Source organism: Cricetulus griseus, chromosome 3, assembly GCF_003668045.3.
Source record: "Cricetulus griseus strain 17A/GY chromosome 3, alternate assembly CriGri-PICRH-1.0, whole genome shotgun sequence".
NCBI classification, from domain to species: domain Eukaryota; kingdom Metazoa; phylum Chordata; class Mammalia; order Rodentia; family Cricetidae; genus Cricetulus; species Cricetulus griseus.
The window spans coordinates 99353605-99367460 of NC_048596.1; the positions used below are offsets into that span (position 1 = coordinate 99353605).

The 13856-nt window shown below is 45.5% G+C and overlaps 1 protein-coding gene across 1 annotated transcript; it reads right to left on the minus strand.

Annotated features, from left to right (window-relative positions):
• Positions 1-3448: 3448 nt before the first annotated feature.
• Positions 3449-3766, minus strand: Kcne3 (potassium voltage-gated channel subfamily E regulatory subunit 3). The gene has a single exon (XM_035441526.1). The coding sequence runs from the start codon at positions 3764-3766 to the stop codon at positions 3449-3451; it is 318 nt and encodes a 105-aa protein (XP_035297417.1).
• Positions 3767-13856: the final 10090 nt, after the last annotated feature.

The following is a 13856-nucleotide window of genomic DNA, read 5'->3' on the forward strand; positions in this document are numbered from 1 at the left end:
ATAACTTTCTCATTTAGTTCCAGGGAATTTCAGCTCTGGCCTGTGCATGCTACAGGCCAAACTGAATGGTTTGTCCCAAAGGCACTAGATCAAAAATTAGTGATCTTTTTTGAAATAATTTTAGGAAACATCTGCTATGTTATATCATCGTGAGGATTTTAAAATCTGAATAAAAGACATGTAAATTCATAGTCCAGTGCCTGATGTATAGCAAATACCATTAGGCATTGTTTTACTCACCTATGTATGACAATTGTGCCTATATGATGCTTCCCGTAAAGTATGCACACAACAAATATCTGTTGAAATGAGAGTGAAATTTCTCTTTGAGAATCAAGACTATATTCTGAGACTTTGCCAGCAGAGGGCAAAACGGATGCAGACAAAGGTCTGATGGGTTGAGATTATGAGACAGCTCCCTCTCAGTTGGTCTGGGGTCCATCTGAGAGAGAGCTGAGAGATTAGTGTTAAATCTGCCACTTGGGATTCTAGAATTTTTCCTACCAACCCTCGGTAGTGAAGCACACTGTGAATCCAGACAAGTTCCTGGTCCTGATCCCCTGCCTCAGTCTCTGTAGCTCCAGTTTGAACCCATGAGCTGTGCTGCACTTTTACAATCTCCCCCTGTGCTCATGTTAATGCACACTGGGCATCTGTAACGTGCAAGCAAAGGAATTCGAATTAAGTCTCCCGATGAGTCTATGTGTGAGCTGAGCCTCCTCCACAGATGGGGACACTACAGTCACAGAGCAGCCACACAGGGGCTCAGTTCCAGCTCTACCATTCTCTAAATCCTGCAGATCTAGTTAATCTCATTTCTCAAGAATGCATCCATCCTTCGCCACCTAACCACGCAGAGCGGTACTCCATTACAGTGCACCATTTACTTGGGTGTTTAGAGTAGATAGCCTCTAGAGTCCCATTGGCTGTAAACTCCAGAATCTGCTGTCTTGCCTTGACATATGTCCTTAAGGAAGCCATCTCTTCCCCCCCCCCAAAGAAGATACAAAAAAAAAAAAGAGCTCAAAACATCGGCTCAGACACTTTTGCAGAGATCCAACATAGCTGCTTGTGGGATTCACTCTTCTGAGTCTCCATTCAAGAAACACAGAAGCACTGGGCGTTGGTGGCACATGCCTTTAATCCCAGAGGCAGGCAGATCTCTGTGAGTTTGAGGCCAGCCTGGTCTCCAGAGTGAGTCCCAGGATAGGCTCCAAAGCTACACAGAGAAACCCTGTCTCAAAAAACCAAAAAGAAAGAAAGAAAGAAAGAAAGAAAGAAAGAAAGAAAGAAAGAAAGAAAGAAAGAAAGAAAGGAAGAAAGGAAGGAAGGAAGGAAGGAAGGAAGGAAGGAAGGAAGGAAGGAAGGAAGAAAGAAAGAAAGAAAGAAAGAAAGAAAGAAAGAAAGAGAAGGAAGCATTTGTTTTATTGTTTTTAAAGATGCAACTATTTTTATTTCGTGTGTTTGGATGTTTGCCTGCATGTATGTCTGTCTGTGCATCACATGCATGCCTGGTGCCCTCAGAGGCCAGAAGAGGGCATTGGATCCCTTAGAACAGGGGTCAGATGGTTTTGAGCCACATGGAGCTGAGAACCAAACCTTCCCATGCTGTTAACTGAGAAATGTTTGGTTTTATTGGAAGCAGCAGCTTTCTTGACCTTTATAATGACAGCATCTTATGCTGGGTCATATAAGTCAAGTATCACACACACACTGCTCACCTATGACCCTATGCCACTGAGATACCGGCTACCAAAAGTCCTTAGAGCAGATGCAGAATACAAACATGTATGTTTCAGTGGGGCCTTCTGGGAAGCACACGGGATCCCTCCATCAACATCAGACACAGCAATGGGTGGCTTCAGTATGGGACTTGGTGGAGAATTCACTCACCATGGCATATAAGTTAGGTAGAACCATGTGAAACAACTCATGTGAGTGCAAGAGCAGAATCAATAAGCCATTTAAACTTCCAAGTCTATTTCATTATACTAAAGAGAAAAGAATAAAGGGCCAGAAAGAGAAGTACCCAGCTGTTTTAGTTAGGGTTTTTAGTGCTGTGATAAACATCATAATGGAAGGAAACTTGGGGAGGAAATGGTTTATTTTATCTTACATCTTTCAGATCACAATCCATCACTGAGGGAAGTTGGAGCAGAAACCTGGAGGCAGGAACCAAGGCAGAATCTATGGGGAAAGCTACATACTGGCTTCCCCCTCCTGGATTGTTCAGTTGCTTTCCTATATACCCCAGGAGCACTGCCCAAGGAGGACACTACTCACAGTGGCCTGGGCCCTTTCACATCAATCATCAATCAAGAAAATAACCTACAGGCTTACCTACAGGCCAGTCAGGTGGGGGCATTTTCTCAGCTGAGGTTCCCTCATCCCCGATGGCTCTAGATTGTGTCAAGTTAACAAAAATGAAAAGCTTCTAACCACCACAACTAGCTAAAGTTATACACCACTTTAAAGTAAGATGCTCATCAATTCTCTCATTAAACCAAGCCTTTTATACACTGTATCATTCCACATGGCCATCTCTTAGGTGTAATAATAATCCCCTAGAAGCAAATTTCACATTGGTATTAGAACATTTCTCACAGAATTCAGAGTAGAAGAAGCTACACTCAAGGTAGTGAAGTCCCTGGGACAGGACACATGACTGGGAAGGGCCAGGTGACATGATCGTGTCACTAATAAATATAATGCTCAGGACCCAGTGCTTTGCACAGGTTCTGTACAATACATTAACACAATGACATGTCTTTGGTAATATTTGTAAAAGTGAGATATTTCTCACTGCCCCCTACAACGCTCTACCAAGATAGAGCTTACTGAACTCCTGAACTCAAATGATCCTCCCTATTTAGCCTCTAGAGCACTAGGATACAGTCATGTACTACCGTGCTCAGCCTCAAGGTCTTTGGGCCGGGATCTTACCCCATGTGTCATTGAAAAGTCCCAGACAAAAGGACCAGAGTTCCTAGATTCTAGTCATGGCGCCTGTCCTGCTTGTTGACAGCTGAGGCAAAACCCACATGTGTTGAGTGTGTATAAGGAAATAAAACATGAATTAACGCAAATTGTCAGCATTGCTCGGTTTTATCAAGGTTTCTCATGTTTGAAGATCATACATTAAAAGACTATGTGTCCAGAGTGTCTTCTGTTCCATTTCCCTTCAGCTTCCTCTTCTCCTACTCGCTGGTAGTCCATACTTCTATATATTTGTTCATGGGCTCCTAGTATATAGTGCCTATCTTTGTCTGGAAAAAAATGTCTTATCCACAAGGCCAAGCCTACCATCTTCTCCTCTCTGGTCCCAATTTCTTACCCATCTTATATAGATGAGACACTAGGGCTTGAGAGACTCCAGAGTTGAGTTCTGGGGGCCCAAAAAGACAATCCTCAGGCATTGTAATCTTCCATCATTCTTGGGCACCTCACATCAGATCATAGACACTCGGTTCTTGATGTACACGTGATAGGGGTCACTACGTTTATCCACTTTTCGTGAACGGGTGTATCCCAGGATGAGACTGCCCACAGTGACAGCAAATAGGAACATGACAAAGAGAATATACATATAGGAGTTATCATTACGGCCAGGAAGGCTAGCCCGACGCTCTTCAGTTTGATTGTCTGGTCCAGATCCTGGCCCTGGCCCAGGCCTGCAGAGCAAGTGACTGTGAAGGGTGGCATTCAGAGCCTTCAGCACAGCATGGAGGCTCTTGTACCAGGTCTCAGTCCCATTGGAAGTCTCCATAGCAACAGAAATTGAGGTACAGGAGGAACTGGAATGTAATCTGATAGTGAGAGAAAAAAGGGAAGGGGTGGCTCTATTATCTGCAGCTTGAATGACTGCCCCAATTTGCAGACCTAGGCTAGAGCCCCTATACCATGGCTCTTCTCCACCCTTCTTCACTGGTCTGTCTTCTCCACTAGGCCTCAGGCTCAGTGATGGGAAGGGCTATGTCTGATTTCCTCCCTGCTACACATAAGCACTCAGGAAAGCATCCCACAGAACATGTGGAATGGAGTCTTTCCTGGTCATTGAAAGCCATGTTACCCTCTCTTTTCTTTGGACTGTATAAATCGACTAGACTAGGCTGCAAGAACCTTAGAGGTTATTTAATCGAATTCCTTCCATTTTATGCACAGGAAAACTGAGGCCCCAAACAAATAAGTAGCCCATTCACGATCAGGGAGTAGTATAAACACTATCTATTCTCAGGACTCCTTAATAGGTCAAATACCCACAATCCAATGACCAATTCCAAAGCTCCCTTTCATCTAAGCATAACTGTCAACAAACATTATTATTACCTATACATACCAAACATGATTATTACCTACCAGGTCTCTCTCTAGAAAAGATAGTTCTGACCATAATAAATACTCGTGACAGCTCTATGCAGAATTAGAGGGACAGAATCTAAATAACTTAGAGGCCTCCTACTGCCTGCCAACCAGGACTGGCCTCCATTCCATAAAAGGCCTTTGAGGTTCTCTGCCATCCAGTACTTGTGCTCTTTTCTGGATGAAGGAAGGAGAAAAACTTCCTGAATTAAGATGTAAGAGGCAGGAAATCTGAGTTTTCCTCCACTTGGACCAGTGGCAAGCAGGAACACCACAGTAAAATTAATGATTCAATGAGTCATTCAGCCAATCATTATTTTCCTGGACTAGGATCTGTGCCGGGGTCTTGAGAAAGCTAAAACCCAGTCCTCACCCTCAAGGGCAGCCTAATATGATTCAGGTAGCAACCCAGGAGCTATGTAAAAGAGCTAGTCAAAGTGATTAACACTTATCAGGGCTTAGAGAAGGCAAGTACCGGAAAGAGATGAACAAAGGTACATCAACAAGAGAGTACATAAAATGTCTAGAAGAATGGAAGGTCACATAACGAGGTTGGAATGTAAGATGAACAGAAGGAGAAGACAGGACATGGAACAGAAGAAGCCAATGGGGCCAAATCACAGGGGACTGGAGTGCTGTGCTGTGTGTTGGAACTTGATCCTGAAGTTGGGCTTTAAAGACATCATTGCATTCTAAGAAGGTAAAATGGGCAGATCTGTGCTTCTAAATAATTGTGTAGCTGCTCTGTGACCTGACTGGGGTGAAAGTTGAGGCAAGGGTCTTAAGATGTTTGGAAACAGGCTGCTGACCAGGGTAGAAGGCATGACAAAGTGGGAACAGGGGCAGGTGTGAGACATAAGAGGGATTTGGTAGAGAGAATGATTAACATAAAGCCAAAAGGAGGAAAGGCCCCAAACATATTTACAGACAGACACACACAACCAGCATGGATCAAGACAAGCCCACATGGAGGGAAGTTGGTTTCCGTGACAGGCATGGTTTCCTTATCTATCAAAAAAAGATCATCAGTGGAAATTGTTGAACAGTGAGTACTAAATTTCTGTTGCAGGATGCAAAGTTCTAAGATTTATACCATCGCAGTGTGAAGATGGGTAACACTACTTAGTTATGCACTCATAGGGTTAGAGGGCACATTTGGAGTTATGCCTTTTTAAGTACTACTAGTCAGGCTGTTATGCTTCCCAAGCTTACTGTGCATGTACTCTTCCACTGCAGTGAAGAGCATTAATGTGCTTTCCATTTTGAGAAGCAAATACACTCAGTTTTTAAAGCTGGGAGCTTCCATATGACGTAGGTGAAATCTCCCTGTTGATGGTCAGTTTTCTTGGGTGTCCTTCCTTGTAAAGGGCCTTGTTTTGACTGATGGGGCACAGGAAAGGCATCATGGATCTAGAGAACTCACCAAACAGTACAGAAACTCTGCTGGCTCTGAGACATCTCTGAGAATCTCCTTGTAGATGTCCCACAGCTCCTCAATTCCTTGGCCTCTCCAGGGTGCATCTGGATACAGCCACAGTCATGGCGTTGACAGGAAAGCTGAGAGCTAGAGATTGGGGAAGAAGCAGAAAAGAAGGAAGAGAGAGGAACCAGACACACAAACTCACCCAAGGTCAGTTCCTAAGAATTGTGCAATCATCTTTCTGTGGGTTCTGACCCCACCCCTATTCCTCTCCCCTTCCTGCAACTGCTGGCCCAGGCCTGCCTACATTTGTCCTTATAGGAACTATACGGTGGCCAAGGGACATCTGATTGTTGTCTCCCAGTTCCAGGTTCACAACATCTTAACTGGGTGACTTTGTGGAAAGCCTCTGTTTAACCTGTGGACCAGCCAATGGCACAACCTAAAAACCTTCTTCACCAGAGTGCTGGCACCTTAGTAGAAGACTTTTGGAAGCCAAGAGAGTGAGCTGAGGGGTGAGATGGTGGTCTGCAGTTGCATAGAAATAAATGGAGCATTATTAATCAAATCTGTTTGGACAGATAGAGTATGGATCTGTCCCAGTGGGACATCCACCGTGATGGTTCAGTGAGTAAAGGTACCTGCTGCTAACTCTGATGGCCTGAGTTGGATCCTGGAATCTACATGGTGGAAAGAAAGAACCAACTACTGAACGTTATCCTCTGACCTCCACATGCACAACCTCCCTCACAAATGTCATAAAATAATTAAAACACATGTCCCAGAATTAACTCTCTGTAGCATGGCTTTGTGGTGAAAATTAAAGAGCATTCTATAAGGCATGGCTATAAATGCCACAGATGGCGGTTTGTGTAGTGCAGGAGCTGGAAGGGCCTTCAGAGTTCACTAAGACTAAATGTCCTCATTTTACAGTAAAGGAAATGGAAGCCCAGGCAGCTGTCCTGGTCAAGCTGCTACTTGTGTGACTTTGGGCATGTGATTTCCGTTTTTTTTTTTTTTTTTTTTTTTTTTTTTTTGGATCTCAACTACTATGTGCATCTGTAAAATGAAGGGGTCATAGTAAACTCAAACATTCTGTGACAGCATGAATCACAGAGCCATATTGCAAGATCTTGAGAGATTGGATTGGCTAGTGGAAGCAGTCTTTGGGAGCCTTCTAGAGGCCTTCAGAGCCCAAGATGGAGAAGGCTACATAGTCTTCCTAACAGGTTAAGATATCCCTGATCTCTGGATTGACTTACACCTGACATTCCAGCCTAGGTAAACAGGGTACCAACTGAGGGGCTTGTCCCTTTTTTCCTCCTAGCATCTTACCTGCCTGGGTGGCTGGCCCTGGGGAAAGAGACAGTTTGTGTGGGACTTGGGAGTAAGAGGCAAGAGAAGGGCAGGGTAGAGTGGAGAGTCAAGCAACCTCTCACCCATCAGACCCTCCAGTCAGAGTATCTCAGGACATTTGGAACTGACTAGAGGAACAAAAAGGCCACATTACAGACTCTTAGGTGCTGGGTTTGGGTGAGGATAAGGGTCCAAGTACTGGGCATGTTTGGGGGTAAGAAGAAGCAGAGAGCTGAAGAGGGGGCAGACTCATTCCCTAGGAGCCACCTCTGGCTTCCATCTCCTGGAGAGTCATTGATTAACAAGCTCCCGGATGAGTTCCTGTCTCAGGGAGGCCTTTGCTTGAAGTAGGCAATGGGCTGGCTTGGAATGAAGACTAACAGCTATTGAGCAAGCTGAAAAAAACTAACAGTTGTCAAACTCCTGTGGATGTGACCCTGACACTGGCTCCATCTCCCTATAGCTCTCCCAGAGTCTGTGCCCATGACAGTAAGCTCCAAGCCATGAATTTAGCAGACATTTCTTGTGCTTCTATGTCTCTTACTGTTTTCTTTCTTTTTTTTCTTTCTTCCTTTCTTCTTTCTTTCCTTCCTTCCTTCCTTCCTTCCTTCCTTTCTTTTGCTCATACTGTTTGTCTTAAGCAGGAATTCCTTTTCCCTTTCCATCTGCTCAGAAAACTCATTCATTCATCTTTTCTCAAGACAACTCCCCTCCCCCACTCAATAACTAGTTAGTGTCTCTTCTTTTCTGTAACCAGGGTGCTTTGAAAACAGCCTCATTAGAAAATTGTGCTATTCGGCCATTGTGGGTGAGTATACAGGTAGGCCCAGTGTGTTCGTGCACATATGCTTGGAGGTTTCAGGGAAGGGTCCGGGGCCTCATGCATTTCTTTATTCTCCAGGTCTGTTTACATAGCAAGCACTAAAGAATAGAGAACAAGTGAATCAATACCTCTTCTACAAGAGAGCCCCCCATCCCTTAACTCTTTCCCCAACAGATTCATGGAAACAGCTTCCAATGCTTTAAGAGAAAAACAGAATAGGAACAACTCCAAGTTAGATCAAGATAGGCTGCCTTAGGAAAAAGGAGACTCCTTGATCAGGTGCATGGGGCTTGGGAGGGAAATTGTGAAACTCCTTTGGAAGCCCAGACACTTCCTGCATCTGATCCGAATCCATTTATCCAAAGGGCAAACATTCTTGCTCCCCAAATACCAGTAAATGGTTTTGCAACGCTCTTCCCTGTGTACCTACTTAAGGTGTGGCCATCCACACCCACAAACTGCGCACACACAGCCTGTGATCTTGCCTTTCAAGGGAGCCTTTCATGATCCCAGTCCTGGCCTGTGTCTGGCTATGTGACCTTGAACACTGGTTTTATTTCCTCTGAACCACATCTGTAAGATGGAGGCAATTACCCATGTCCTGCTTACCTCGGAGAACTGGAAGAGACAATGAATGAGAAAGTGTTTTAGAAACAGCGAACATAAGAGAGCATTACTGGGAAGGCGGCTCACATTGCTCCCCTAGGAGTCTCTCAGTTCACCCCTTATCATCAAGAACAGTCACCCTATGTGCCACTCCCTGCGGTGGCCCTCCTACCCTCCACACACACCAGGGGGATCTTATTACTCTTTATGAATCTCAGAAATGTTGGCCTCTTTTATTGTTTCCCACCCTTTTTGATGAGCCCTGTCGCCCTTGCCATTTAGAAGTGCCATTCTGCAGTATGAAAATGAGGAGGAGAGCTGGGTTTCTGCCCCCTACTGGGCCAGTATGTGTAGACTGGAGGTTCTTGGTCTTGTCTGGCCTCTCTCTTAGAAGATACTTCAAGCACTCCCACATTACAGATAGAAATGTGCCTTGAGAAGGGTGAAGTGAAGAAGAAGTAGTTTTTTAATGCCTCCAGGGTAGCACCCCTCCATTTGGAATTGACAAGGGTGCCAGGGAGAATGAGTTTATTCCACATCTGTAAGTGAAATAGAGTCCTGGGCTAGGGGTGAAGAAATGCTAGCTCTAATTCAGTTTGGCCCCTGGTGCAACCCTAGATAAGGACCTCAGTTTCCTCACATGCAAATGAATGAAGAGTAGGAGACAGGAATTAGAGTTCGGAGGAATTGTTCCCTGGGCTGAGATCAGAGACCTCCCAAACATCCCCCTGTGTCTTCATGTGGTTTGTGTGGGGCAATTGAAGCAAGGAACCCATCTAAGAAAAGAAAGCACAAGTCACAGAGCCATGGTTGGCAGATTTACATTACCTGAAAACTAGAACCCAAGATGCCTGCCTTCCAACCTAGACCTGCTACTAGCTACAGAAGATGCTTTGGGAGTCCCAAACTCTCCTAGGACCTGGTCGCAGAGAGCTAGTCATAGTGGAGTAGGATGAGCATGGCAGTTGTGCAGAGCCCGCAGCTTTCTTTGATTGAGCAAGACTGACTCCTGGAATGCTGTTTCCACGAGTGCCCGCTGTAGACCTGTAGGTGTTCTTGTGCCTATCTGTAGGCGTGGAGGAGCTTTTGCCGCCTGGAGGGAATCCTGGGAGGACAGGTGCGAACCTCCCACGATTTCCATGCGCAGCTATGCTCTGGACTCCCTTGCACTGACTGAGGATAGCTGCTCTTCTCCCTGGGGAAGATCCACTCGGTATTTTAGTAGCACCCCAAATCAGGTCCTCCCTGTCAAAACACATCCTGGAGCCTCACCGGGGAGACGGAAACCCCTGCACTTTTCCAACCCTATGGGTGCGCCTTACCTGCCTCTGCGATCTGTCTTCGTGAGCGCGGCAATGATGCCCAGCAACGCTCCTTGCCCCCACAGCTCTGTACTCCTACTGGTTCTCGGTTCCCTTTTCCCTTCCCAGCGTGTCCCCTCCTCCCTCTCCTCCGGCCCCGCCCTGCCCTCGTCCCGTCCACCAGCTTCAGCGCTGGCTAGCTTGGGGCGCCTCCGCCCAGCTCCTTGGCTTTACCCGGTTGTGGGAAACCGCCCGCTTCCTGGACCTGAGACAGATTTTTTCTCGTTTGTGTCGCTATGTCTCAGCCAACCTAGCAAAAAGCTGGTCTCCAGGAACCCAGACCAAGCGCTGTGAGTTGGTGGAGTTGGGTGTAGCACCTGTGTGTCTCCATGGCACTGGGCAGCTCCCTACTGGGGCCTTGGATTTCTCACTGTAGGTACCACCGGCTTATGGTAGGGTCAGACATATTCTCAGAATCCAAAATACTAAGACCAGAATAGCCAGAAAAAAAAAAAAAAAACATTTGATTCTAATACAAACCCTGTTTTCAGTTTACAGATGTCCAAACTGGGGAGGTGAAGTATCTACACTCACCAAGCAAGTTAGTGTCATAGCTGGAACTCAGAATGCACTACCTCCGTAGGTGCCTCTTTCCTCTTTCCTGATCAACTTGTGTCCAGCCACATCTTAACTGGTGTCTGCCCCAGATCACTTGTTTTCCAGCCACTGGGCCCTCATTCAACTTGTTTCTGATGATATTACAAGCTACGTAAAGGAGAAGAAGCCAAGGGAAGCTGAGAAATGGGGCCCAGGAGGCCATCAACAGGAAAATGACAGAACCAGGGACCAGCCTCTCAGGGGCCACTTATTCAAACTCTGTTTACCAGTGGGGTCCCTTGCAAAGATCTGCTGTATTTCTGAGGCACCTAATGTCAATCACAGAATTTTAGGATATGATTATCTAAGAAGTCCTTTGTGGGGGGGGGACACACCTGCGTCTTGTGCATAATCTCTAATCTCCTTCAGAACACATCATTGCTGTGCTGTTCTGGGCCATACGTTTCTATCCAGTCATTCGTCCCTACACTGAAGACCACGTCTCAGAGAAGTCACCCTGGCCACCTAGGTGTGCCCTCTTAGTCTCCAGTCTACAAACCAAGGGGGTGCTTGTTTCAGCAAAGTAGACCTCAGTTTCCTCTCCAGCAGCTCTGATTCAGAAGATCTAGGGCTCAGAAGTCAGTATTTTAAAAAACAAGACTCCCAATGATGCTTAAAACTAGCCTTGAGGGCACCAGGCATACAAGGGGTGCACAGACATACACGCAGGCAACACACACACACACACACACACACACACACACACACACACACACACACAACAAATCCCCCACAAGGGGTAGAAAGATGGTTCAGCAGGTAGGAACACCTGCTGTTCTTGCAGGGGACCCCATTAGGTTCCCAGTGCCCATATGGTATCTCACAGCCATCTGTAAACCCCAGTTCTAGGGGATCTAACGCCCTTTTCTGACCCCCATTGGTACCAGGTACACATGTGGCATACAGATGGTCAAAATAATTATAGTCATAAATAAATCTGAAAAAAGAATTTAAAAGACTAGCCTTGGGTAAACAGCCTTGGTTCAGTCAAGGTCCTGCTCCCTCCCCCAGTTTGGGAAAAGCCTTACATTCATGACATAGGACTGTTGTTGTAGCTGTTGAGAGCTGAGCAGTTAGATAGGTTGTTAGTGCTCTGAGGACACAGATAATCTTCTGTTCCAATAACATTTTAGAATTAGGAATTCTGATTCATACTATCTTAGAGTTCTAAAGTCATTTAACCATAAAATCTAAGCTGGAAGGACTCACCGTTCTCTAGTTAGTCCCCTCACCTAGCGAACCCTCTTGTTTCATGCTTGACAGGGAACTGTCCAGCTTCACTAAGCACAGGGAGGAAGCTCATTGCTCCAAAGCAGGAAAGTTGCCTCCTGGCCTTTGTCTTTGCACCCACTGGAAACACAAAAGCCTAATCTTGCTTTTAGAGAAGGCAGCTGACCAAGGAGCTGTTGGAAAGGGTCTGAGCTGTCTCATTTCCCCCCGCTGTGCTGTGCAGGTTTCCTATAAGGCTAATGTATATACACAAGGTGCCCAGAGCTTGGCTTTCAGGATGTGCGCAGTAAAGGCATCGCTCCTTGGATAAGAAAGGGCAGGAGTAAACAGAGTTTCTATCCCCAAGGAGACTGTGAGAGGAGCTCCTTCATCCACAGAGGCAAGGTCTTCCATTAAGATTGGGGAAAGAGTGGAGATTGAGGCTGGGATGAGCTAACTTTAGCATGGGGAAGGACTCTCCTAGAGATATAACATCTTCAAATCTTAGCTTAAATGCCACCTTCTTGTGATGTCCTTTCTTAGCCACCCTATTTGCAAATTCAAAGCCCTTCCTTCTCTTGCTCCATAATACCCTTCTCTATTGTGCTTGTCAATAGCACTTTCTATCACATGGTTCTGGGCATTGAACCTAAGTCAGCAGATTTGGTGATGAGTGACCCTACCTGCTGAGCCATCCCTCTGGTTTTCTTGCTTTTGTCTTTTAATCTGTTACTAGTGTTCTAGCTACATCCTCAGCTGAGACTCCATCTCCTCACTGGCTCTCCCCAAACTCTCCCTGACTTTCCATTCCTATAATCATCCCCTTTCTCTTTCCCATCAGGCCTAAGGGTGGCAATGATGCCCAAGTGTTTCAAGCCCCAGGATATGCTAACCCCACTTATGGCTGCCCACTCCCTTGACCATCTCTAAATAGAGACTCCTCCCTTACTAGGATTAAATCTGACTGCTTCTGAGGCCCATTTTGGTGCTTCTGCAGTATTTCCCTTTAACCCAGAACTTTCTGGGATACCATTATCTGCTTTATTTGTTGACCCCAACCCTGAGACAGAACTCTTGGAGGGTACCAACTCATTCCCAGAACCAAATTGCTCACAGAGTAGGTGGTAAGATGAAATTGTTGAGCGAATGAATGAATGATGGTTATGGCCATGGAAATCACTTAGCTTTGTGTTCTCAAGGAAAAGTCTTCAGGAAAAGATAGAACTGGAGAAAGCCTGGAGGAACAACAAGGTGCTTTTCAACCTTTAGGTTAAATCCTTAGTGTCAGACTCCCAGGTCTAACAACTCATGCATCCTAAAGCATCCCTAAGTGAACTCTGAACTCTGGCTCCCCCAATCTCTGCCTATTAGTAAAGGCACCATTATCCATCTAGGTCTCTTTCTCCATGGGAATCAATCCACCTTTCCATTTGACTATGTGCTGATTTGGGGTCTGCCTTCCCCATCAGACTGTAAGCTCTCAGAGCAAAATCCACATATGTATTTTACCATGGTGTTTCCAGAATGGCTAGTAGGTGGGAGAGAAGGCTGGAGAGGTAGAGTGAGCATGGATAGGGCCTGTCAACAGTTTAGAAGCCTGGTGGCTGGACAGGGGAAATGGAAAATGAATCAGCGATTTAGTGAACCTGCCTCTAGCTACAGTCAACCCCAAATGTCTGTGGAGGACTGGTTCCAGGAACCCTGTGAACACTGCAAACCAAGAAATTCTCAAGTCTTTAGTATTCAGATGGTGCATTTGTATGTAGTCTGTGCACATCTTTCTACATTCAATAAATCATCTCTAGCTAATTAACAATACATAATACAATATAAATGTTATGTAAAGCATCTTTGTATTATATTATTTAGAGAATATGACAAAAAGAGTTTGAGTATTATCAGGACAAATGGGATGTATCTCAGTTGGAAAAATGCTTTTATAGCATGCACAAAGCCCTGCTTTCATCTCCAGCATCACATAAACCGGACACAGCAGTATACACCTATAATCCCAGCCCTGGAAAGCCAGGGGCAGGAGGGCCAGAAGTTCAAGGTCATTCTTGCCTATATAGCAAATTTGAGGTCAGACTAGAATACATGAGATCTTGCTGAGAGAGAGAGGGGG